Raw genomic sequence first — 24,309 nt, 5'->3', positions numbered from 1 at the left:
GAAAGTAGAAGATGTAGGAGCCTGAGATCTTCACCTGCGTGATTTCACAGCTTATACAGCACATACAGCAACTCAGTGGGCTAGTTGCACTATGGGTCATACTCAAGTCAATTCAGTGCACTTCAACCATTCTCAAACATGAACTTCGGAAAATGTCTGGACAATGAAGTCTTTTCAACTCTGCTGTGTTTATTTTAATTCATTTATATTTCAGTTTTGCATCCGCCATGTGTTAGAAACATCATCAACACGCCAACTTGCTCCTGCCGTGTTCTGACATGGGCCCAGTTTCTCAGGAGTCTTTAGCAGGGGGCTGGCAAGAGAGACTCAGGAGAATGTCCACAACAACCTATTCAGAAATATCCGTTCTCACATACAGCACCTGCAAATTTCATTTTCAGGGTATGTTTGACAACTGCTTCGGATTGTTAGAAAACTAAGATTGTCAGCTAACATTAAACTGACCATTCTGCTAATTGTTTTACCGGGACAGAGTTGTGGGGTGCACACCAAATGTGGTACAGAAAGTCGCACAAGAACTCTCTTCATACTCATAGGTATCTTAATCAGAATATAGCACTTACACTATAAACTATATCATATGGTGACAGTAGCTTCGGAAAGAAAAGCAGTTTGAGGTGATATTTTTATTTTCATATAAATATATTTATGCAGCCCCTGATCCCCGAATCACAAAAAACGAGTATTCTGCAGAGATCATCAGGTTAATTGCCAAATTATGAAGTCCAAACTACAAACGTCCATATGGACACACTATTTTTTTACCATCTGACAAATATTGGAGCTCCAATTCCTAAAATGGATCTCGCTGCAGATTGTGTGATGACACTTTCAAAGACCTTATAAAATGTCTGAGTGACTCAAAGTCTGGGTCACACTGCCTCCTTAACCAGGTCAAACTTATTGATCTGTATATTTGGCTTCAGATCTCATCTGGGACATTTACACTGGAGATAAAGTTATATCACACGCACAGGCAGGTGACCTTTAGAAACTTAAAGGCAGTTAGCACCAGATACATTCCATCATCTATATTTTCATACATTTGAGACTAGGTTTCCAGTTGGTCCTTTCTGGATAACCATAACTGATAAATGTATGCAGTACAATTTTCCAGGGGGTAAATTACTTAAAGTACACATACGATTAAATACTCTAGCAACCTAACATTGGAAATATATTCAACCATTCAGATTTTATATTCTTTCCTTTACATTTGGACATTTTTCTGTTTGAATGAATCCTCAGTTCCATCAGACATGTGTAATGATACCCAAATGGCTGTAGACGATTTGAGACTGAACCACAACACTTGTGTCACGCACTATATTCCCATTAAAAAGCCACTTCCGTTGAACACTTGACTAATGGATCCCTGGTTGGATGCCTCAAGGCTACAGATAAACTATTCAATATTTCTGATGCATAATTCTTTAAACGCTCAAAAGGCTGTCAAACTGTTAAATTAGCATACTATTCCAGAATATTGACATTAGTCCCTTTATGTCTCCAGACCACAGGCTAAAGTGCAAATTGTCAGGTCATAGATACAATATAGAATTATAGTCAGATTCAGTTTAAACATTAGATGCACGTAAATGACTTTGTTCCACATTAAACAAGTCCATCCATCCATTGAGGGTTAGGGCTCTTGTTCTGTAAGTGTCACTCATGGAACCGACCGGCGGGCCAATCCCTGCTAACACTGGATACCAGAAACAAACAACCATTCATCCTGATATGCACACCTACATACATTTCAGGTCTAATAATTAACCAATTCCAAACTGCATATTTTACCCTAAAATAACTGGTGCAAACGCTGAGAAAACATGGAAACAATACACAAAGACTCATTCAGGATTTGAACAAAGCACTTCTATATCTACAGTTACGTTGTAGGAAGAAAAGAAAAGATGTTTATTAAAAAATATACAGAATAGTTGCAATAAGAAAATATGTTCACTATTGTGTTATAGTTTTTTATTTATTTTTTATCTTTTACAACAAAGTAAAAAGAACCGAGATGTGCATTGTTGAAAACACTAAGTCGGGGTCTAAGTCGGCAAAGGCTGTGAATATGTTTCTATGCTAAAGATATGTAAGACATGCTATTCAATAAAAAATAAAGACATTTATTTTAAGCAAGTCCAACAAGTGATTTCAACATTATACTCTATCACAGCTGCTGATCCCTGGTCTGTACTGGGCTTTACAGAGAGTATTACATTTTAGCCAAGCTACAGATCACAAACCTATAAATAGCTACAAACTATCCTGCTGTGGGATGGGAAAACATAAAGATGTTTATGGAATCAAGAACCTCAATCTAAATATTGAATTGCAAGTAAAACTAAATTTTTACTGGTTAAATGCTTTTGTTTATTTTTTATATTTTTACATTAGACAATTTAAATAATAGACCACTACTGGTACTATACACTCTTAACCTTTTAGGACACTTGACAAAGAAAGATGGCAGAAGTGTGATTTACATACAAACCAAACTATCATGGAGAAGTTGGTTCTGTTTGCACTGGAAGAACACTGACCACCTGTCGTATGCTGAAAATCATTATGACCTTTGTGACATAAAGCAATAAAATAACCCTGCAGTAAAAGGGACCCAATGTGAAAGTCTGAGCTCACAAGTCATCAGCCACAAGATTTGATTACAGACATTACAGCAAGAACTGAAATAAATGAAACCAAATGTTTTATTTTTTACATTTTATGGGTAAATTTAGTTTCTTCTGCCTGAGTAACTGTGATTTTTAGATTTTTTATAGTAAGATAACGCTGCATTGGCACCATACACCTGAGATTAGTGCTCCTCATAATACAAACCTTCAGGGAGACAAGGGAGAGGAACAGAGAATAGGAAGCACTATCTGTCTCTCTGTATCCCCTTTGCTTTTGATACAAAACGTACATTACAGCATTGTGATTTAGGTGCTCAGCTTTAAATGTCTGGGCGAAATATCTGCTTGTGCTTTTTCCATAGGTGAAAACTGAAATACACTCTTGTCATAAAAACTAGGCCACGGATGATTTTCTCAAATTCAATCTTCCTCTTCACTTGTGTAAAACTTCAGCTGTCGGGAATGTACGATACAACTTTGTGGGACTGCGATTAAAGATCAGACAGAAGGCCTATGAACACAGGGGGAAGTGTGGGAATAAAAACCATAGTGCTTGTCTGTGGAGAGGACAAAATAAAGAGAGAATGTGAATATGCAAAGAGGACGGTGGAGTCTGCAAGCTGAGGATGACAAGATATTATTCATCTGTAGATATTCTATATGAGGGGCTTTTTCTGAAGCCCCGGGATATCACTGAAACTCTACAGAGACAACGTACTAATATTTTCTTCAGATACAGAAAAGAACGTGAGAGTGTGTGTCTTGTGTTTCATGTGTTTTGTGTGTGTGTGTGTTTCTTACTCGAGAGCAGAAAGAAATTTAGGCAGAAAGTAATTCAGAGGTGGATATATGTACCTATGCAAACATATCAGACATGACTCGCGGGTAAAACTCTGAGAATTAGGTCCAGAGTTTTCCCAGAATGGACGGAGTGTCCTCTGCACAACACAGCAGGTTTTCTGCGCAGACGACTTCACAACAGCAACAAATCCTCCACATTATTCAGGCGAAAGTTGGAGCAGTGTATTAACTGCTTTATAACAGACATCATCCTATAGGCCAGGTGGAGAAAGTCTGCAGACACTGAGACTGCGGACGTCTCACTCAGACATTTGCATTCACACATGCACCTCCTCCGAAGAAAATACGACTGCGTATTTCAGTGCATGTCTGAAGCAGTTAAACTGTTTGTTTTATTGATTTCACCGTAATATTTTTGTAATATCTAATATACTGTATGTGATGAGGAGATTTGGTCGTGGTAGCTGTTTCTAGATTGTTTTCCAACACACTCTCTAAAACCCATGGTGGTGTCAAAGACAATCACTAAATCACACTGCTGCAGAAATGTTCAATTCACATTCAGCAATACAAACAGTCAATACAAAAAATACTGAGTGGTTTGGCTGTGGTGGCTGAAATCTAATTTACACTTTAAATAGCAAAAGAGCAAAAATAACTCCTGTTGGCAGAAAAAGCAAGAAACCCAGAGACAGGAAGATATTAAAATGTAAAAGATTTAGATTCCCTGTTAACCACTGTTCCCCAGCACTCAGCCACATTGGACAACCTCTTTTTCCTTTGCTTAAGCAATATTTATGGATCTTTCTATTAAACTCCGCATGACAAAAGAAACTAAATACAATTTGTAGATTGCAATCTGAAGCAGAAAATGTATCTGGATAAAAATGTATCGTAAACTTGTGGTGTTTAAAATGTGTCAGATGACAAATTGCTTTGAATGTCTTTACGAACACATTTTCTTTTTAAGTTAATTAAGAAGTTTACTGAAACAAAGCTTTTGCGTGTATATATATAAGTATATACAGCATTACCATGGAAATCAATCTAGAAAAGTTGAAAGTTTAAATTTATTTAACTACAAAATATCAAAAAGCTAAAATGCAGAGGGAAGATAAATCACACTTAGATGAATGATCAAATGTCCAAACTCTTCACCTCTGTCGAGCTCTATCTATGGGACAACTGGATTTCTGTGAGGGTTGGCATGGTGACATCTAGCTGCAGGAGCTCATCCAATCGCTGCTCCTCTTTAATGCAGTAAACACAATAGCTTTAGTAAGTTCCCATAGATACAGGTGAACACACCATGCCATCTGATATATGTTTGGAGTGAGCCTGTGAGCCACAACAGCAGTGCCGGGTCAAAGTAGGATAATCTAAGTTTCTTGATATTTGTTTGAGTATTTGGCCAATAAAGAGCATTATTGGTGAGCGTCTCTCTTGGTTTGCTACATATATGCTGTCTGATAAAGTAAAGTCTATACAGAGGTCCTAAAGAACAAGTCCACTCTCAAATTCTGATGGGACCATCCCTTGCAGTAAACTTTAAAAAATGCAACAAAGAACAAAGTTGAGCTACATCTGAGCCATGGCCTAGTGGCAGCACATGGGTGAGGGACAGGGGCTGACCCAAACTCAATGTATTTTAGATATCATAGCAGGTCACACTGAAAAGGAGTCCAACTGTAGAAACATTTCAGTGTCTTTCAGAGAATATCTGTGTCCCTATTCGGGGCTGCCTTGTTTTGAGAGTGGGATCTTGTGATTTCGTGATTTGTATCACACCCTTGTCTCCCTTACCACTGCCGTCTAGCAATTAGCTGCATTTGGACACAGCATGCTAGTTTTAATACCCTCCTGGTTTGTTATCATGTGTACTATTAGCTGTTTGGTTGTGATCCGTCTTCAAATGCAGCCTTCATACAACTAATGTATGGTCCCCTGTTAGATCTGTTAGAGTGGATCAAGCACATATGTGATTAACTGTCTACAAATCCTTTATTACCTCAAAAATGTTTTAGGTAATAAATCAGAGAGGAGTTTCTTTTGTAGAAGAGCGTGAGATTTGGGTTTGGGTGGTATATTTTTGAAGCTTTAGGTCACAATGGAACTGATCTCCCAGCATATCACACACCATATGGCACAGTACTGCTCATGTCCTGTTCTTGAGATGTTATGTACTACAGTCCTGGCCCCCCAAAAAAAGACTGTCTTTGTCTCTTCTCCAAATGATCTATGGCAATTGCAGCTTTCCTACTGGCAGCTCTCCCGGAACCAGAGCTAAGAGAATCCCATCAGCCCCAGCCCTCCAGCGACCACGGTTTGAGAGCTGAGGTCACCCCTCGCAAACACCAAGTGGAAGAGATGAGGTGATGTAAAAGGCCTGCCAGGGATGGATGTGCCATTGCCAACGAGAGGGCCTTGAGGTGACCCATCGCTTTCACTGTGGTCTAGCTCCGCTCATTGAAGAACCCACAAAATATGGCTTTCAGAGACTCTCTGTGAGGGGGGTGTATCATTACTCCCGTTTCAAAGAGAAGTTTCAGTGTGTGGCTGGGGTATCATCGGTGCGAGCAAGGTAAGCAGTGATTGACCAATTAAAAGTTAAAAAAAACATATCAATGTGATGTCTTGTGAAGGATCGTTCACACTCATTTTCTAATTTACTGCCCACTTGTGGCTGCAGTGGACTAGTGTCTCTGGAAGCTGCTACAAGCTGTTGCATCCATCATTTCGTTGTCACCTCAACAAAGGGCATGACAGAGGCTACGCTTTGTCAAGCGGAGAGGAGAGCAGCAGTTTTTGGATTGGTGACAAGCTACACTTAGCTACAGACAAATGCGCTTGTCAAACTGCCCTCGAGTCAGCTTCCACCATTCTGAGATCAGATATGATATTACACTCATTATTGTACACATGCACAGATGTGTGTGGAAAGTGTTCTTAAGCATTACAAAACTTGCTGGCAAATTACACTTATCTATCTATCCATCTATCCATCTATCCATCTATCCATCTATAAATCCAATCTATCCATCTATTCATCCATCCATATAACTAGCAGTGCAGCTCCTTTAATGGACAGTTAAATGTGCAGTTTAGACTTTTTGTCAGTAAATAAATGCTACAACTCTTCAAGCCACGTTCCTTTTCTCTCACTGCTGTCATATGCCCTGGTCTGCAACACCACTCTTATATGCCAGGGCTAGAGCACAACTGCTCTTATATATTCTGCTCCACCATCAACAGCTGCTGTCAAATACAGGTATGACATGAGGATGATAAATTACTGTATAATTCACTTATTCACTCACTATGGCTCCCTTTTATTCCATAGGATGAAAAGATTAATTTGCACTACTGTCAAACACATGGCCATCTGTGACGCTCTGCTGTCAATCACTCTGCCCTGGTCTTCTCTCATAAGATAACCTGGAATGTCTAGACTTAATTACACCACCTTGATGATTCATATCTTTTGATTTTACAAGACCCAAGCCATTCATTAAGCAACCCATTTATGTTCTGCTCTGCAGTTATCATTAACAGTCATCACGCTGCTTTGTGCCAACAGAAAAAAATGAGAAATATAATTAGCATGTCATAATATCAATGCATAAAATACACCTACATGAGATAATCATATGGTGTGTGATTATCTCATTAAAGGTTTCATTTTAAGTAACAGGTTATAATGGAGCCAAGATAAAGTTTTAATAGCACAAGAAGAAAGTCTGCTTCAAATGGAACCAAATGTATTTGTTCTATTAATGCAATCAGATTGTGCAGATGAAAGCACAGCCCACAATGTCAGAGAAACAGCTGTTTTCACGACATTGAAAGGCAGTTTGGGATCTAAAGGAAAGTTTGTAATTGATTAACTCAAAGGTGATCCTCTCTTGGTCTACAGTCATCAAAATACTAGGGTAGATATCACCATGTTTGAACTGTAGTCATCACCAGGTTTTTATGATATTATATTGTAATACATAGGTCTAGAACATGCAACACTGGTCTTAGAGCCAGCTTTGTTCTTTTCAAAGAGCCTTATGCATATAGTTCATATTGATTTCTTTAGAAGCTTTTGGCAATTATTCGACTTGCAAAGGATCTACTGTGAAAACACAAACAAATATGATCTCAGTGTTGAGGCTGCTTTTTATTCCATTTATAATACTGTAATACTGTAATTAAATTAGTGGCAAGAATAATCCTTTTTAATTTGCAGGGATTACAGCTGTTAATGGGGGGGGGGGGAATATTTTTTTCTCCAGCCAACTCTTTCCATTGTGTGAGACAACTTTCATCATGACCGTGACAGTTACAATGAAATATTTTAATTGTCTATGTGCAACCAGACGTTTAAGCCTTATTTTAGTTTAAGTGGATCCTTTTTTATAACAACAGCTCATTTTCTTATTGCTCAAGTAATTTGTTTTATTTAGTACATTTTGTCTTTACTTTCTTAATATGCAATCTTGATTTAGAAGAGACTGTGCAGCTAATATTTCTATTATTTTTCACTCTGCAAAATGTAACATATTCCACACTAATACATGATTGCCTTTTGTCACATTACTGATACCTTTACTTGCTGCGCCAGGCATCAAGTAAAAGCACGTGGTAATCATGGCCATTTGGTTCATAGAATATTAATGTTAAGGAAACAAAACTATATATAGTTTGGGTGATAATGTGAGGTATATACTGTAATGTCATTCCCTTTGTGTATAAGGCAAATTCCATAGTGTGTGACTCACTGTGTTTTATCCTAAAACCTCACACTCAGCGAGGTGAAAGGTCTTACATGTGACTCACAAAACAGGAAAGCTCTGATATCTTACCACTGCGAGATAGTGTTACAGTACACACTGGGGTGTAATGGTACATGTATTTATACCAAAGATCTTTGGAATTGGCCTTTCGGCTGGGAGCCACTGCATGTGGAGAACTCTTACGCCCTGGCCATTCAGGCTGTGGTTGCTCAGCAGTCCTGGTACTCCCGGCACTGTGTTTTTAAATTGTGTGTGAGAGAGAGGGAGAGAGGGAGAGACTGCTGCCCATTACATTTTAATATAACTACAGTCTTTCAGAGGTTGCTGGTATAACTACTGTATTTACTTGTATAAAAGTAGTCCTAGGTACTCAGTGGGGAAATAAAATCAGCAAGACCTCCAATGTCCAGAAGAGCAGTGCGGCTGAACAGCGGCCAACAGCAGCCGGTGTGGCAGCTCTAATCTGTTAACATGTGCAAAATTCGTTATTCCAAGAGTGTGATGTAAACGCAACTCCCTGTGGCAGTTGAGCAACCTCTTGCTTACAATCTAGACCGGGCTAAAGCAGGGCCACAATTTTCTGTCCCAACCTGACTGAGCCAGAGAGAAAACTAACCAAGCCGAACGCAAACCCAAATATTTATAATACATTTTTCTCCGAACCCAGCCCGGGTATCTACCTACGCTCTATAACCATGCCTTATGTGTTTTTATGGAAATGGATAGGGAGCCGTACAATATTGGTTTTTGATTTACTTTCTTAAATGTACTTTATTAGTAAGTTCTAGCCACCTGCAGCTGTATTGCAGACTTTAAGAATCGAGTCAGCCTGTTATTGAAAAAATAAGCAGTTAATTATTTCCTATATTTCTTGTTTTCATTGTACAACATTCCAAACTGTCCCCTCAAAATGTAAGTATATACTTACAGACCGTAATTTTTGTGGTCAGCTCCACCCCTGGTACACACAATGACCCAATAAATAAGTGCCCGCACAAAGAGACTGTACACACACACACAATTTATGTGAGGACATCACACTATGAATACATACAGGCACACTCACAGGATCATAATCTTGCACCCCCGCCCCCCTCCTGCCTCTCTCTCGGTGCTGAATGCCACACTGGGGACGCTGACATTCACTGTGAGAGCTGACCCTGTTTGATGAGTCAAGTCCTTCGCAGGCAGCATTCAGAGGTCCTAAATGTGCTTCCCTCAGGTGTTGTTAAACACAGAATGAATGCAGGCGCTCGAGGGAGGGCAAGATAAAAAGCAGTGGTGGGGGAAGCAACTCTCCCAAATCCGGTGGAACTTTAATCAGCTCCATTTGTGTTGTGATTTACTTAATTCCCTTAACTTGAGGTCAAAATTAATGGAAGATTAATGTGTTTGGTGGAACAAACCCGAGCTGCATGTTGCATCACCAGTGGCATTCAGGCGTTGTGACGTTCTTCCACAGACGACTTGTCAAAGTTTTGTGTATTGGTCTTGAAAGCAGTAGTGGCTGCTGTTTTTTTGTTTTGAAATCTGTCTGGGTCTATTAGCTTTTATTTCACCGGATGTCATTGTTTTTCAATACGCTGCAAAAAGTATTACATTTCTTGACTTTTATTTCAAAGCGCTTGTAGAGGATGACGCATTATCCATTGAGAATAAACTCTCAAAGATGTGTTTTGCTCGGACAGTCCCTTCAGATGTGATGTAACATTATTGCAACACAGGTTGCTGGAGGAATTTTCATGGGGGTTTTAGAGCAAACCCACATGGACTCCACCACTGATATTTGTAGCAGAGCATTGGCACTTGTACAGTTAATGAGGCAATTCTTCATTTAGAATTATGAGAAGAAACACTTATATTGTTAACAACAAATATTTAACCAGTGCCACATTGTGTTGCACATTTTTGCAAATAGTACTGAACTGTTCCTACCTGGAGGAACAAACTTGCACTACGCGCTGTTTTCGGTTTGTTTAGAGATGCTGTCTTAGCTCCCTCTTACTGATTATCTTCAGACAAAGTTATGCCTTAAATTAAGAAATACACATAGACCCACATTTTTTTCTTTTTGAAAAAATAACCTATTGCTTGTTTTAAACAAATCGTAATAAGTTAAATCTACCTCCATGCAAGGGGGACCTAGTTAAATGAGGAATGTGTAAAGGGATGGTTCATTTTCCCCCTGGCTAACCCTGAACGAAATGGCCTGACTATTGAATCAGGCAGAGGCATCACAACACAGCATTAAAATTCAAAGGCAAGGGCACAGGTTGGCAATTAGTAAGCTGACTGACTCTTCCAATGTCCGCGGGTGGCTCTTCTTGCTTTTGTTTTTGCTCTCTGGCTTTTATGATATCAGCGCTCTCCCTTCAGAGCGGGAGTGTGGGGAGTTTGGCTGAGCGAGTCTCAGAATGGCAGGGATGGTGTGGGCGGATGGCAGCCTCTGAATATAAATGAGGGCGCACACAAACGCACAGTCTAATCTGTCACACGTGTAATGAGCAGGTTCCCGTTATGCCCCCTTCAGAAGACAGACCAGCGTGAGCGTCGCATAAACACACACATGCACACGGTCGTGTCTGCATGACTTCAGAGGACATAACATTGACTTACATGAATTCCTGGACACTAACCCTACTTCCTCTAACCTTCGTTGTTACTACTTGACTAACCCTTTACCTTAACTTAGACCTAAACCTAACCTTAGCCTAAACTTGACCTAACCTTACACCTTGTCTTCACATTTAAATTCAATGACTTACTTCATGGGGACTGGCTTGTTTTCCCCAAAGAAAGAAGCCCCTTTGTAAACAGATTAGTGTCCCAACAACAGGAGCAGCAGCTGGACCACACACACAAGTCAATTTTGGGAGATTTATGATAAACTTGCATTGATTTCATCTGCACTTGCAAAACCCTATCCATAACCACTGCTTGCCTAACCCTAACCCAACCAGGACCACAGCCACTGGGCAAAGAGCAGTTGGGACACAGCCATTCCAAAATAACGGGTGTTAAGTCTGAATTCTGTTCCCATAGGTAACCAACAACAGACACACACACAGGCATACAAATGTCAAGGGACCTTAACTCCCACATTGAGACAGTTACAAATACAGCAGAGATGCATAAAGCATACATTCATGGGATCCCAATGCTCTGAGGAGATTATTTATACACATGCATGCAACATGAAATATATATCCTTAGCAACGCAGTGAGAGTTTCTCTGTGTATTCTGACCTACTGTGAGCCAGAACCATAAATAGAGTTATGCTAATAAAGGGGAAGGTACAGCCATCCATAGCCATAACCACATGTGTGGGGTTAGGAGGAGTTTTGGAGCGTTGTACTGGCCTCTGTCACCCTGTTGCACTCAGTGTGAGTGAGTGTGGCTTCCACCGAGGAGCCACAGTAAGAGCAGCACGTACCTGGTGTTAATTAAGGATTAGACACAGGAAGGTGACATGAAGCAGGAATTGCTGATTGGTGCCAAGCTGCTGCAAAATCAAATTGCAGGCGTTTTGAACAAGTTATCTTCATTTCTCACGCTGCCATTTCCCTCTGCCTGTTAGGCAACCTCCACATGAAAAGGGTGAGGGTGTCATCATTTGATTCTGCTAAACGTTTTGTGCCTCTGCCTCTGATAGAACACATCCACACAGGTTAGGGAACGGGGCGATCACCATGAAGCTTTTGGCTGGGGTGCAAGAATGCATGTACACACTATATCAACTCAGCTGAGCTCATGTTCATTTTCATTTACTTGTATTTAACCATGCTTGGCAGGGAGAATTTAATTTTAACACTAATTTAATGTATAAGACAAGTGCTTACCCTGTGATGCGTGGGAGGGTGTCAGTGGACAAGAGGGCCCGTGGCGATTTGTCCCGCTCTATGAGCCATATGGTGTATTGGCCACTTTGTTTGGGGTGGAGGAACATGGCCAGGTCCAGGCTACAGGGAACTTGCCCTCCCCACAGCCACGGACTCAGCACCCAGGGACCCCCAAAGGCTGAATTGTTCACCCAGAGGAACTGACCTGAAAGAATTGTAGAACACAAAACCGCAGCATAAACAAATGTACAATTACTTATTGTCTCAAGGACCCATCGATCTTGCTAATACGTGGATCAGAAGTGGGAGGAAATCTTTAAAAGTTATGAGAAAATCTTATCTCATGAACAAGACGTACACGCACAGCCCAGTACGGAGACAAGATGAGTGATGGGCTGTGGTTTCAAATCGTTTTGAGGCAATGGCTGAAAGTAACACTTGATGAAAATGCATGAAATGAAGCTGCTTTGAAAAAGAGCTGTCAGTGACATCCCTCACATTTAAAAAAGAGAGGAGGGATAGAGGGTAAAAAATCAAAGCACAGTTTTTTCATCATTTTTATATGAAGTCCCCTTTCATTTCCAAACCTATTGCACTCATTCAAGCAGGAAGTTCATCAGAAGCTGACTTAAGTGTGTGTGTGTGTGTGTGTGTGTGTGGACGTGTGTGTGTGTGTGTGTGTGGACGTGTGTGTGTGTGTAAGCACAATGAATCTCAACATGAAAGGAGGATAATCTATTTTTAATGTGTTCAGTTAAGAGAAGTACTGTGGATAAGGGGGAGCAAAAAAATGAAAGAGCTCAAAGTCTCATAGTATCACTGATTTTCTATCATTCTCAGAAACTCACTGGGATGAGGCTGTTATTTTGTTTGTTAGTATAGGGAACACGAGGAGCGCTTGCTGTTAAAGTATAAATTGAATGCTGAGTGTCATAATGATATCGACCCCAGCATTGTGGGAGCCACCCCCTTGTCGATTGTCAAAGCGTTGTAAGTTCCTGTTTTACAGCAGACAACGTGAAATGTCGGCGGTGTTCTTAAAACACAACTCAAGAGATTTGTTCAGCGCTATATTCAGGTCAGCTGAAATAACCTGAGTGTGAATCTGTTCAGCCGGAGATGTGATGTCTGACAGAAGATTTGGCTTAAAGTCATTTTGAAAGATATAAATTTGACAAAACAGAAGAGTCTGTGATGGTTTGCAGCCCATGTAAACCACACAAAGGTTTAACAGGAGGGTGGATAGGAGGCGCCTGGCTGTCCTTGGCTCTGCGCGGTGCGGCGCTTCGGAAATGAAATGGTCAATTTGATTTTTTTGGAGGAAAATGAATCGTTTAGATTAATCGACTAATCGGAAAAATAGTCGACAGATTAATCGATAGAAAAGTAGTCGTTAGTGGCAGCCCTAGAATACATGAAGCCACTCACATGGATTTAACACCAGTTAAACTGCAGAGTCTGGATTATCCACTATATGTGGATAATCCAGCACTGCACAAAACAAGATCTGAAGTCATTTGTTCTGAATGAAACATCAAAACCTCTTTTAGGATCTAGGTTTTGTAAGTAATGCTGTGACTGAATTTTTCAATCATGCAATCATTATTTTCTGCTTTGCCTTTCCCTGGTCCACAAAAATACAAAGAAAAGGAAATCTGACATGTTTTATCTTGAATTAAGGAATCATTTCAAACTGTATCTTTTACCTAATAACAACATTCACCACAAAAGATTGTAGTCTTACTGAATGAATCACTAACATTCATAGAAGTAGCAGAAACTGCACTAAATTTATATTATATTATTTAATTTACCCATCATCTGAACCTTCTACAAAAGTGACTCTTGTGATACACACACACACACGCATGCATGCACGCACACACGCACCCACACACACATGCATCCACACAACAACCTTTACCTTGAGTCTGCCTTATATGCTCCACTGTCTTTTTCCACATCCTTTCAGCATTTCTTACACAACCATAGTACACTGGTTTGGCAAATGGCAATTTAACACTTAATTGATAATCATTGTTTGGGAAAAATCTGGAAACAGTTTAACCCAACATAAATACTTTTTCTCACTGAATGACTTCTGCCTATTTGTCTAGAAGCCCTCAGGGCTGATCGATTTGTTTTCTATGAATTTTGGTCTGTTTCATTCTCCAGGCTGCACTCTTTCCTCAGCACAATGCTACTATCAGCTTCGAGTAGGTCAGATTGCAGTCAAATGTACTTTCTAACTGGAACACACTTTACTCATTGTGTTTGTCAAGTTTCAAGTCAAAACATGTTTTTTGGGCCCTTTTTCCTTACTCTTGTTATGGGTTAAGGGCAGAGGATGTAAACCTTGTTAAAGCCCTATGAGACAAATTGTGATTTGTGAATATTGGCAAAACAAATACAATTTGATTGGTTGATATAAATATCTCTTTCCTCTTTAATCTTGTTGATCTGGGCTCCAACTCCGTGAATTCTCAAAAGAAAAAGATCACAAATACAATAAAAAAAAGTGATGTCTCTGTTGGGAGGCTGGTCTCAGTTTTTGAGATGGGGTGAAGAGTTCAGACATCCACAGGGGGCTGGGAGAAGAACTGCTTCTCCTTCATGTTGAAAGGGGACAGATGAGGTTGTTCAGGAATGTATTCAGGATCCCTCTTAGGCACATTCTGTTGGAGGTTTATAGGACACTTGCAACAGGAAAAGACCCTGGGGTAGACCCAGAACTCACTGGAGTAAACTAAATCACCTCAGGAACCCCCAGGAGGAGCTGTAAATCCAGAGGAACGTCTGTAGTTCTGCTAATGCTACATCAGCAACCCGAGCCCAGATAAGGAGAACACAATGGATGAATGGATAAGCTCTATAATACAGCTAATTACACCTACATCAATGTTTTGTTTGCATAAAGTCCAATTTTATTTGAATTAATGACTTGAGTATTAATGAGTATGCTTCTTAATTGTCTTGTGGGTCTAAAATGTTTAAATAGACGTTAGGGTAAACATGAATACCTTCAATATATATACATATACCTGAAGCCAATAGATTGTGTTTTAGATTGTAATCACACCTTTTTCTGAACTTGTAGCTCACATAAATTTCCCTTCCCTGATATCCAGTGTTTTCCCCTTATCCCCAAGTTGCTTACATACTGGTGGATTTGGAGGCCTGTAAATTGGAGTGCTCCAGTTTAGCCTCCTCTTCCGCATTTGCATGCTCCTTACACAGAGGGTCCAGGCAATTTGGCAAGAATAGGCCACGTACTTATATTATGTTCTCAGGCAATGGGAACTATAGACACATTTTCTACACAGCCAGCAGCATTTGGATGTAAAGGTTTTTAAGCCAGCCAGGAAGGGCTTTGTGCCTGAAGGCAGAAAAAGCTATTAACTCTTGTTTCCCTGCACAAATAATTCAAAGAAAATAGCAATTTAGTGGCAGGATACAAATTATAACGGCAAACTCTAAAACTAGTACTGCAATTCCATTTATGGACTTCTGCCCCTGCTTCACCTATGAATACTGCTTGATGTCACCATTAACATTGTGTATCAGCCAATACCAAGTACTGATACAAATAACTGGCAACACTAACGCCATCAATGGAAACATATGGTATATGTCCCAGTTTTTACTTGTGGGAATTTGAAATACTGCTGACACCTTTGCTAGCTCTGACTAACGCTACATTACCAGAAATCTCTTCTTCTTCTCCGCTCTAAAAACGTTGCATTACAGCGCAACTGCTGTTTTGTAGCAGTTAGGAAGAAAACATTTCCAGGGAAAGAAAATTGCAGTTTTATCTGGGTTAAACTAACATATTTTAATGATGTAGTATTGTAGTACAAATTTTGTAGTAGTAGTTTTCTTCTCCCTTTAAACGTTACCTGCACTAGTTTTTCTGCTGTTAAATTCTCATTTATCTATGTAGTTCAGAATTAGTGGAGTCAACAGAGTTAAACCATATTTGATTACTGGCCCTCAGAGGGGAAACCAAACCCAAAAAGGCAGAAAGATTTCAATTCAAAGTGATAGTTGTATTCCACATCACTGAATCAGGCCGGTAAACAGTTTTCTCGCTCTCGACGCAGTTACAGATTCAATCAATTGAGGCTCTTGTTGACATAGAATACCAAATAAGGCCAATGGTTGGTGAGAGTGGAATTCCCTCAGATAATAAAAAAGGCGGCTAAAGGCCTGCGAGAGAGAGGAAAACAATCGATTCAACTTGTATTCTTTGCCAAATCCTCTAATAGTATAATTTATTTATAGAGCCAGGACAAGCTTTTCAGGGTCCTAACAATTTTAGCTGCCACTCATTTTAATTTACAAAACATTCAACACAGTGACAGCTTTCACTGTAGAGAGATGGTGTAACGCAGCATTCTGCATGATAATAAAGGCCTTTCTTTTGTCTATCTTTGTTATCACTTTCTGTTTTAGAATGATTTACTTTCAGTCCTAATGATCTGGACTTTAGAATAAGAGCTTTAGGGGGATGTCACCATAATTCAGTTCAGCTTTTATGGTAAAATATAAAGGATTTTGTCAACTTGAAGACAACACATAAAACTTAACAATGCTTATACCTTTCAAGGGCTTTGGGTAAAGAAGAATGGTAGTAGCTCTGTCAAGAGAAGAGTAATGCATCCAATTTCATACTTTGAGCAGAAATTCATTGTCAGGTTTTGCATAACAAGTTCTGTTAAAGCTAAAGTCAGTGATACATAGTTAACTGAGCAGCTGCAACAGTTATAAGACAAGCTCCTTTACCAAGTCATTAATAGAGAATACAATGTATGTGTACTTAAAAGTTTAAATTCTAAATGTTCTCCGTTCAGCAGTGATATGGATCCTCTGGCCTGCATGCAAGTGAAAAATGAAGACAAATAATTAATAACAAAGTAAGCAACTGAAAAAAAATATTCTTGCTATAGCAATATATTCATTAATACAATAAAAAACAATACCAGGATAGAAGAGTAACATATCTTCTTCATGGTAAGGGTGAACAAATAAGTAGTTGTTACATGTCATTGCTGACAAGCATCATGTTTAATGACAGGAAAACGAAAGTAGAAAGTTGCCCTTTCAAAGAGAAATACAACGTTTTTGTTTAAGTTAAAGACAACTAAGTGTACCCAGTGTGCAGGGACGGAACAAATACTCCTGAGTGAAGTTAACACTCAATGTGAAATGGCAAGAAAAGGTTCCCCAGAGCACTCAAAGTGCTCCAAAGCACTTGTGAAGAACCAATGTAAAGCACTGAGAACTAGAGGAAGTACAATTCCTCCCAAAAGTCACCTTGTCTCAAAGAACTGTCTGAAAGTGGATTACTAATATGGCACAAAATATATATATATATAAAAAGAAAAATGAAGGACACAAGAAAAAATGCTCAGTATTTCTCTGACCTCTGACAAGACAGCAGAAATAACAAACAATTGTTGTGTGTGGATCACTGCTGAGTAAAACTAGAAGGGATTTTCGTCTTTACAAGCCATTCATACCAACAAAAGGTGTGCCTGAGGAAGTTGTTTTCGCTAAGATGATGATGAATCAATATGACACTAGATGCCAAAGAGAAGCAGCTCTAGCCATCAAGATTCAAGATTCCTATATTAGTCCCAAACAAATGCACAGACACACTACATGCAAATGAGGAAAATTTGTCCTCTGCTTTTGACCCATCCGTGTGAACACAGCAGGACACAAGACACACGCAGATATCGGGGGAGTAAGGTGCCTTGCTCAGGGGAACTTAGACACTGGGGTAGAGAGAGTCATCTTGGACCTGAACAGATTCAGGTCTGGGCCATATCCAGGTATGTTTTTGTCAGTCTATGGCCTCGAACCAGTAAACTTCCAGTCTGATGTCCTTCTTTTCTACCACTAGTCTACCGTCTCTCCTCACTTTCCAGGGATTAGCGTTATATGCCATGAACACTACATGACTACAGATGAAGAAGAAGGGTGCCTAACCAGTCTGTGACAATAAAGACTACTAAAACAATCAATTGCCAGAGAAGAACACTGTGGTCAATCGAAATAAGCTGTGACATCATCGCCTATTTTACATACACACACCAATATACAGTAACTGGAGTTCTGGCATACTACTCAGCATACTCTCATGCAGTCCACATGATCCATAAAACAAATCCTGATAAACCTACACAAAATTGTGGGTTAATGTATCAAAAAACAAAAATACTAAATTTACAGAGGAATAACTTGATTTAGATACAAAACCACTGAAAACACCATCATGCCAGTGGCCCACTGGCTAACTAGCCAAGATCAGGTACATAGACAGCCCGTTAAACAGTTTGTAAACAACTTACCATTACATAGTTTAACATGGTTTAACAAACTGAACCAGACAATTAGCAGCTTTATCGGTTTTAACGCCTTCATATTTACTAACATCCATCACTAGTGAATTAACTGCTAATTATCACCCCCTGCTGACATTATAAGGGCCTAACATAACGTACAAGGAACAACCAGAGTAACAAATCATGACAAAGAGATGGATCACATACCAGGAAGCCAGTTCAGGCTTTTGTGCTGTCAAGATAAAGTCATATTCCTGTCTACATTGATCTCATCTATGGGCTGTCAGAAATGCATGGAATCTCTCCATTATCATTCTTTTTATTGGAATGCAAAGGTAAACCCATTATAAAACTTTGTAGCTTAGAAACCATGACATGGAACAATGCAAAAAAACATCTGGAGAGGGTACTGCACCTTTTCTTATTAATATGAGGATTAATATGTGTAATACGAATGTCATTTCATGTATTTATGTGTTTGGTGTGTAAGAATGTATTATATTATTGTGAGAATATATTTGGATACAGATAGAGGCAGAGGTGTATAATGTGTGCTTAGTTATTGTTTGATAAAATTGCATGATTGTGTAAACATGGCCTCTGCTCTGTCCATTTTAAATGAGACTACATTACATGTGAAGGGTTAGGGTTATTTTTTGAGGTGCCATTTTTTGAAAATATTTTCTCACCAACTCAAACACATAGAATACACTGTCTAAGAATACATGAATCACTGCTGCATACTTTTAATGTGGACTGTAAATAATGCATTTCAGACTTCAAACACATTTAATTGTAATGCAGCATCATAAGAAACCAGAGGAAAGATTTGGGAAGCACTGGAGTTAATATATAAATACAATCAAATAAGAAATGACTGTCGGTTATGTCACAAGGTTGCAATCTTATGGTGTTTAATAATGGACAGTAACGTTTTTTGGAGAACTTTCTGTCAAATAGATGCTGATCTGTAAATTCTAGACATAATAAAATTTGACCTTTTATTAAATGTGACATAATTATTACATTAATTCTTGAGATATGACGCAATATGCTTTTTCTGATGTAACAGTGAATCATAAAAGTTAATTATTAAGTCTGTTTGTGCCGAACTTGAAGAAATTCCGTTGATGGTTTCTGAGGGAGACAAACAATATTTCCTCTTTTTTGCCATAAATGTTTGAATCATTTGTGCCCAGTAAATAGTGAATCTGTGTATTCCATATTTAATGCAGTGCAGATGAGATGCTGGGGTGTGTAGTACAAACACTTCATACGGTATTTTTCTGTAAGAGCTGTGTTCTTTCTTTGAAGCTCAACATGCCACAATAATAATCACAAAATAATCTGATTAATGTGGGAATTTCCATAGCCATCCATCATGATGTATTACTTAAACTACAGTTGTTAGGCTCCTATGTTTGTTTGTTGAACAGTGTTTAGTCCCACAATATCTGCCAACTATGCCCTCATGTTCAGTTTATTGATTTACTTTCTTAATTATTGATTTAATTTTAATTCCAGCTCCTTTTTTTTATTCAGAGGCACTGAGCCATATCAGGATGACCTGTTGGACAGATTTACTTCTGTTCTCTTTAATGTCAGCAGCTGAACAGCTGGAAGATCTGATATTGTCGTGGCCAAACTGAGCACTTACAAAAAGACCTTGATGTCAATATTAACACAATTACAGCAGAGATGGAGTGTGGAGGTCACAAAGCTACAACGTTCAGCAGGGTGCTCACTCAAACTAGATTTACTAACTTGTAGTTTTGCGCCTCTGTCAGGGCAGTCAATTTGCAGGTTTTTTTTTTCAAAAGAATTGGACGGACAAGTACCCAATAAAGACATAAATAAATACACCACACCAGACTAGAAACAGAAGAAGTGGCTGTGCATGATGTGTGTATAATGAGGCTGCTTGTCCACCACTCAAATCTTAAATTGTGTCATCACTCCAAAGCTTAATGTTGTAAATGTTGCAACATGTTCACAGCTTCAAAATAGGCATGTTAATCTGCGAACAAGGGCAGTTGTCAAAATGACATATTTATTTCTCTCAAAAAGTTGTTTTAATTCTTAATCAGTAGAGTAGCAGAATCCTAGCAAAATTAATGTTGAAAATTAAATAATGAACCCAAAATAAGTTGGCTGTGGAACTTCATTTACTTAATTACAAAAACAAGTTGTCGGTAAAAATTTAAACTATCATTTAAAAAAAGAGTTCACTTCAAAATAAGACCTAACTTTCAGAGTCAGAATTCAATAGGAAAACTAGAATATTACACAGTTGATCTCATACCGTCAACAAGGCCCAACAGTCAATTCAATCTAGCTGTACCAATTTGTACACTCGTAGATATCAAACTCATATTTATCAGGTCGCTAATAAACCTGATTGTTTCATCTTGATCATGCGTTATTCTCCAGAAATCAGAGAAAATGCCTCGAAAGAAAGGAAAACTTACAATGTAATACAGTGATAAAAATGTATGGTCTGACCCATTGCCTGGAACCATGTCAAAATGTTATGACATCTTTCTTGGCCAATATTCAACCCTTTCACCAATTTTCAACAAAATTATTTTAGTTTTTTTTGTGTAATCCTGCTGATAGAAAGACAAACAGTAATGAAACAAATAACCTCTTTGTCCTGGGTAATAAAGAACCAGTGTTAATCTCAAGTTCTCTGTTATCAGTTCAGACAGGCCACTATCCCTGCTAATTATAGTTTTTAGAATTGACTTGTATTGTATTTTCAGCTCCCTCACATGTTCTAATTTTTCCTTCTGTCACTTTCATGAACCATTGTTGGTTTAAAATAGGAAACTGGTTCTGTAGAATGTAGAGTACATATTCTTACATTCACTTGTCAAACAAGTGTTTAAATACAACAAGCTGTATATAAATGATTCTAAGTTTGTAGCTTTGGGCGCGGGGGGGGGAGCTCAAAGGACATGATAGAAATCTCTTTTCATGGAACTAGTAATTACATCTAATGAAGCTGTTATTTTACAGCCGGAAACAAACTTGTCAACTGTGTGTGAGATAAACATGTAATTGTGAATTAGAACCGCTCTTTGAAAGCCACAGCTGTCTTAAACCAATTTTGATAGCCAATGAAATGCCTCATCAATTTAGATAAAAACCTCTATAAGGAGCAATAAAACGGCCCGTTGTCTTGTCATTATGTGGAAAATTGTTTTGCTAATGCAATCCTTAATGATATTGTTTGGGAATGTTCAAGGATAAAGCTCAAACATCAGTTTAAAATAAAACACTAGTATGGCTGTGAGTTTTGACTGTATCCAAAGGCTTTTATTTTGATAATTCTATGATTGCATATTCACTGCTGTAAACAATGTACATTTTAATTCGTAATATAGATTTAAAAACGAAAAAAATTGAGAAAAGCAGGTGTCATACTCAATATATGGATTAGCTTTGGCCAAACTTACTAAACGTGAAAAGAAAGCTAATAATCTTATTGTATTTCATTGTACAAGCAAGATACTGTCTCTGATTTGTCAGTCCTCTTAAAAACATTGCACAATCAATGATGACAGAGGAATTTCTCTTAGAAATGTAAATGATATGACTCTCACCATCATAAGACACTATGCAGTTAAATACTACTTCGATAGATAATAATGTTCCTGCCCACAACCACGCAAATTTGTTTCACAGTTGCTGCATCAATTCCTCCGTGTAAGATGCCTCGAGCGGGTTTCAGCCAGTCAGTGAAAAATGTGTTAATCACTGCCCCTGAAATATACTGAAAGAAATGAACAGTTCAAAAGAACTGTTGAACCATGGTTTTATCCTTTTAATTCCAGTTATCTTAGCAAGGTCTTCCCTATGTAAGATGATTTAACAATTAGTCTGGGGATCAATAACACATTAGTCATGGATTCCACTGTTGTGTGGTTTAATGTATTTTTGTTAACTCCAAACTGTTCCGGAATATATTGTTTATTTTAATTCTAGTACATTTACCCTCCTAATCATTTTTTGAGAATTTATCGTCCTAGTTTAAATAAATTTGCAGTTATACGTAATTTGTGTAATTTTGTGTTAATATGCTCTCAATTTCTCATATACCCTGACATAGTCTTTAATTTTATGTTAATGTCATTTATATAGATTTGAATGGAAGTTAAAAATACATTTTCTGAAAGGTTAAGTTTATGTAATCATGCAAAGTCGGAAGAAAGTGTTTTTTGTACCAAAACCACTTTGAAATGTTTCTTCCTAGTTTCCCGAAGTCCAAAGCAAAGAGGTAGAAACTCTTTTGCAAATATAAGACGGTGGTATATAAGTGCATTACAATAAACCATCTATTTTCTTATGATTTAAAAAAGTATATTAGTTATATATTGATTTCAGAAAACAAGTTGTTGGTTAATTTGTAGTGAGGATAGTTTGATGTCTTAAATTGTGTTTTTGATGTTGTGCTGTGACTACAAATAGAATTTTGCTTGTAGCTGAATATGGCACTAATCTTCTTCTCTATTTGTTTGAGATCAATCTATTTATGCATTTTCATCATTTCTATAGAATACCCCAGGCATCCTCCTCTGCATTATGTTCTACCTATACACTGATTACTGATTAATCTCTGGTAGGTCAATCAGTTGATAGAATCATCCCTAGTCAACAGTCTCATGTCGCCGGTGCCCAGCAAAGTAAACAAGAGGCCTAGTAGTGATTTAAAGAGGGTGAGTGTTGACTTCAGCCTGAGGGGGAACAAAGTGTCAGTGCCCAGAAAGCTGTCTGATTAGGAGGCCTTGTTTATCGAGAGAGCTGATTCAAACATTACCACGGGCCTCCTTCAAATGAGTGAATAATGCCACAAGCGTTTCACTGCTGCTCATTTGCAACAGGTGCACGGAAGAAGTAAACAGGAATGAGGACTTTCCATCATTATCAGTCGATTGGTTTCAACACAACATCAACAATTTCACTGAGGCAAAGAGTCATTTCGGAGCTGTAAGTGGATAATTGCAAGTGGATGGCTGTAATTTAATTTAGTTTAGTTTTTGTCGAATCCTAATCTGCACATTTTGTACATTCGCCACAGTCAGAAGCTGCTATCTTTAGTTGTCTTACCTGAGTCATAGTGTAAGGGTGATCTAAGGTCGCCTTATGGTACATAATATGTGATGGGGGGGGGCAAGTAATCTGTCAAACTGCACATTCTACATTCTGTACATGGTTTGTCCGTCAGAAGCCTGAATTTATAATGATCAGGGAATGGATCTCCATCTTTATTTATTGTTATAAATGTGGGGAAGAGACTTGCCAGGGAAGCCGGGGTGTTGGAGATGGACCAGTGGCCATCGAAGTGTTGTCAAGTGGCAGCTCTGAGGGATTCGCTACTGAGGTTTATTTCCCCAAACAATGTTATTACCTTTGTGAAACTTTCTGGGATTACTGTGAGACCAGGACTCTTCTTCAGGGCGTTCAGAGGTGGTGAGAACACTGTGGATATCTTTATAATTCTGTTTGCGACGTCTCAGGTAAACACACCTGCTTAAACTTTGTTTTGGGACCTTTTTATTTTTGGGACTAAATTGAACAGTCAATTCAATTTGATGAACTGGGGGGAACTATAGGAACTTTGGGTTCAGAGAAAACATTGTTTGTATGTGAGTTGTTTGAGGTTGGATCCGGTCTCTGTTTGCCGGGTGATGTTCAGGTGGGTCGACCACATGGAAACAATTTATGGCATTACAAACTGATGTTGCAACCTGTCTGAGTGAATTTCGTTATTGTATATATATTTTCATATTTTAGGCATAAAGGGTGAGATTTCTGATCTAATTTCATATCATACGTTTGCTGTAAGAAGGTCAGCTGGTGGCATCTGTACACAGCGTG

General features: G+C 38.6%; 1 protein-coding gene across 1 annotated transcript in view; it reads right to left on the bottom strand.

The window, feature by feature from the left end:
- Nucleotides 1-24,309, bottom strand: part of alk (ALK receptor tyrosine kinase) — a 359,720-nt gene that overhangs the window by 129,778 nt on the left and 205,633 nt on the right. The window contains exon 4 of the mRNA XM_053435382.1: nucleotides 12,083-12,287. Within this exon, the coding sequence (XP_053291357.1) occupies nucleotides 12,083-12,287 (205 nt within the window). The remainder of the gene's footprint in view (nucleotides 1-12,082; nucleotides 12,288-24,309) is intronic.

This window comes from Pleuronectes platessa, chromosome 11 (assembly GCF_947347685.1).
Source record: "Pleuronectes platessa chromosome 11, fPlePla1.1, whole genome shotgun sequence".
Lineage (NCBI taxonomy): Eukaryota > Metazoa > Chordata > Actinopteri > Pleuronectiformes > Pleuronectidae > Pleuronectes > Pleuronectes platessa.
This window is presented reverse-complemented; position numbering and strand designations above follow the sequence as displayed.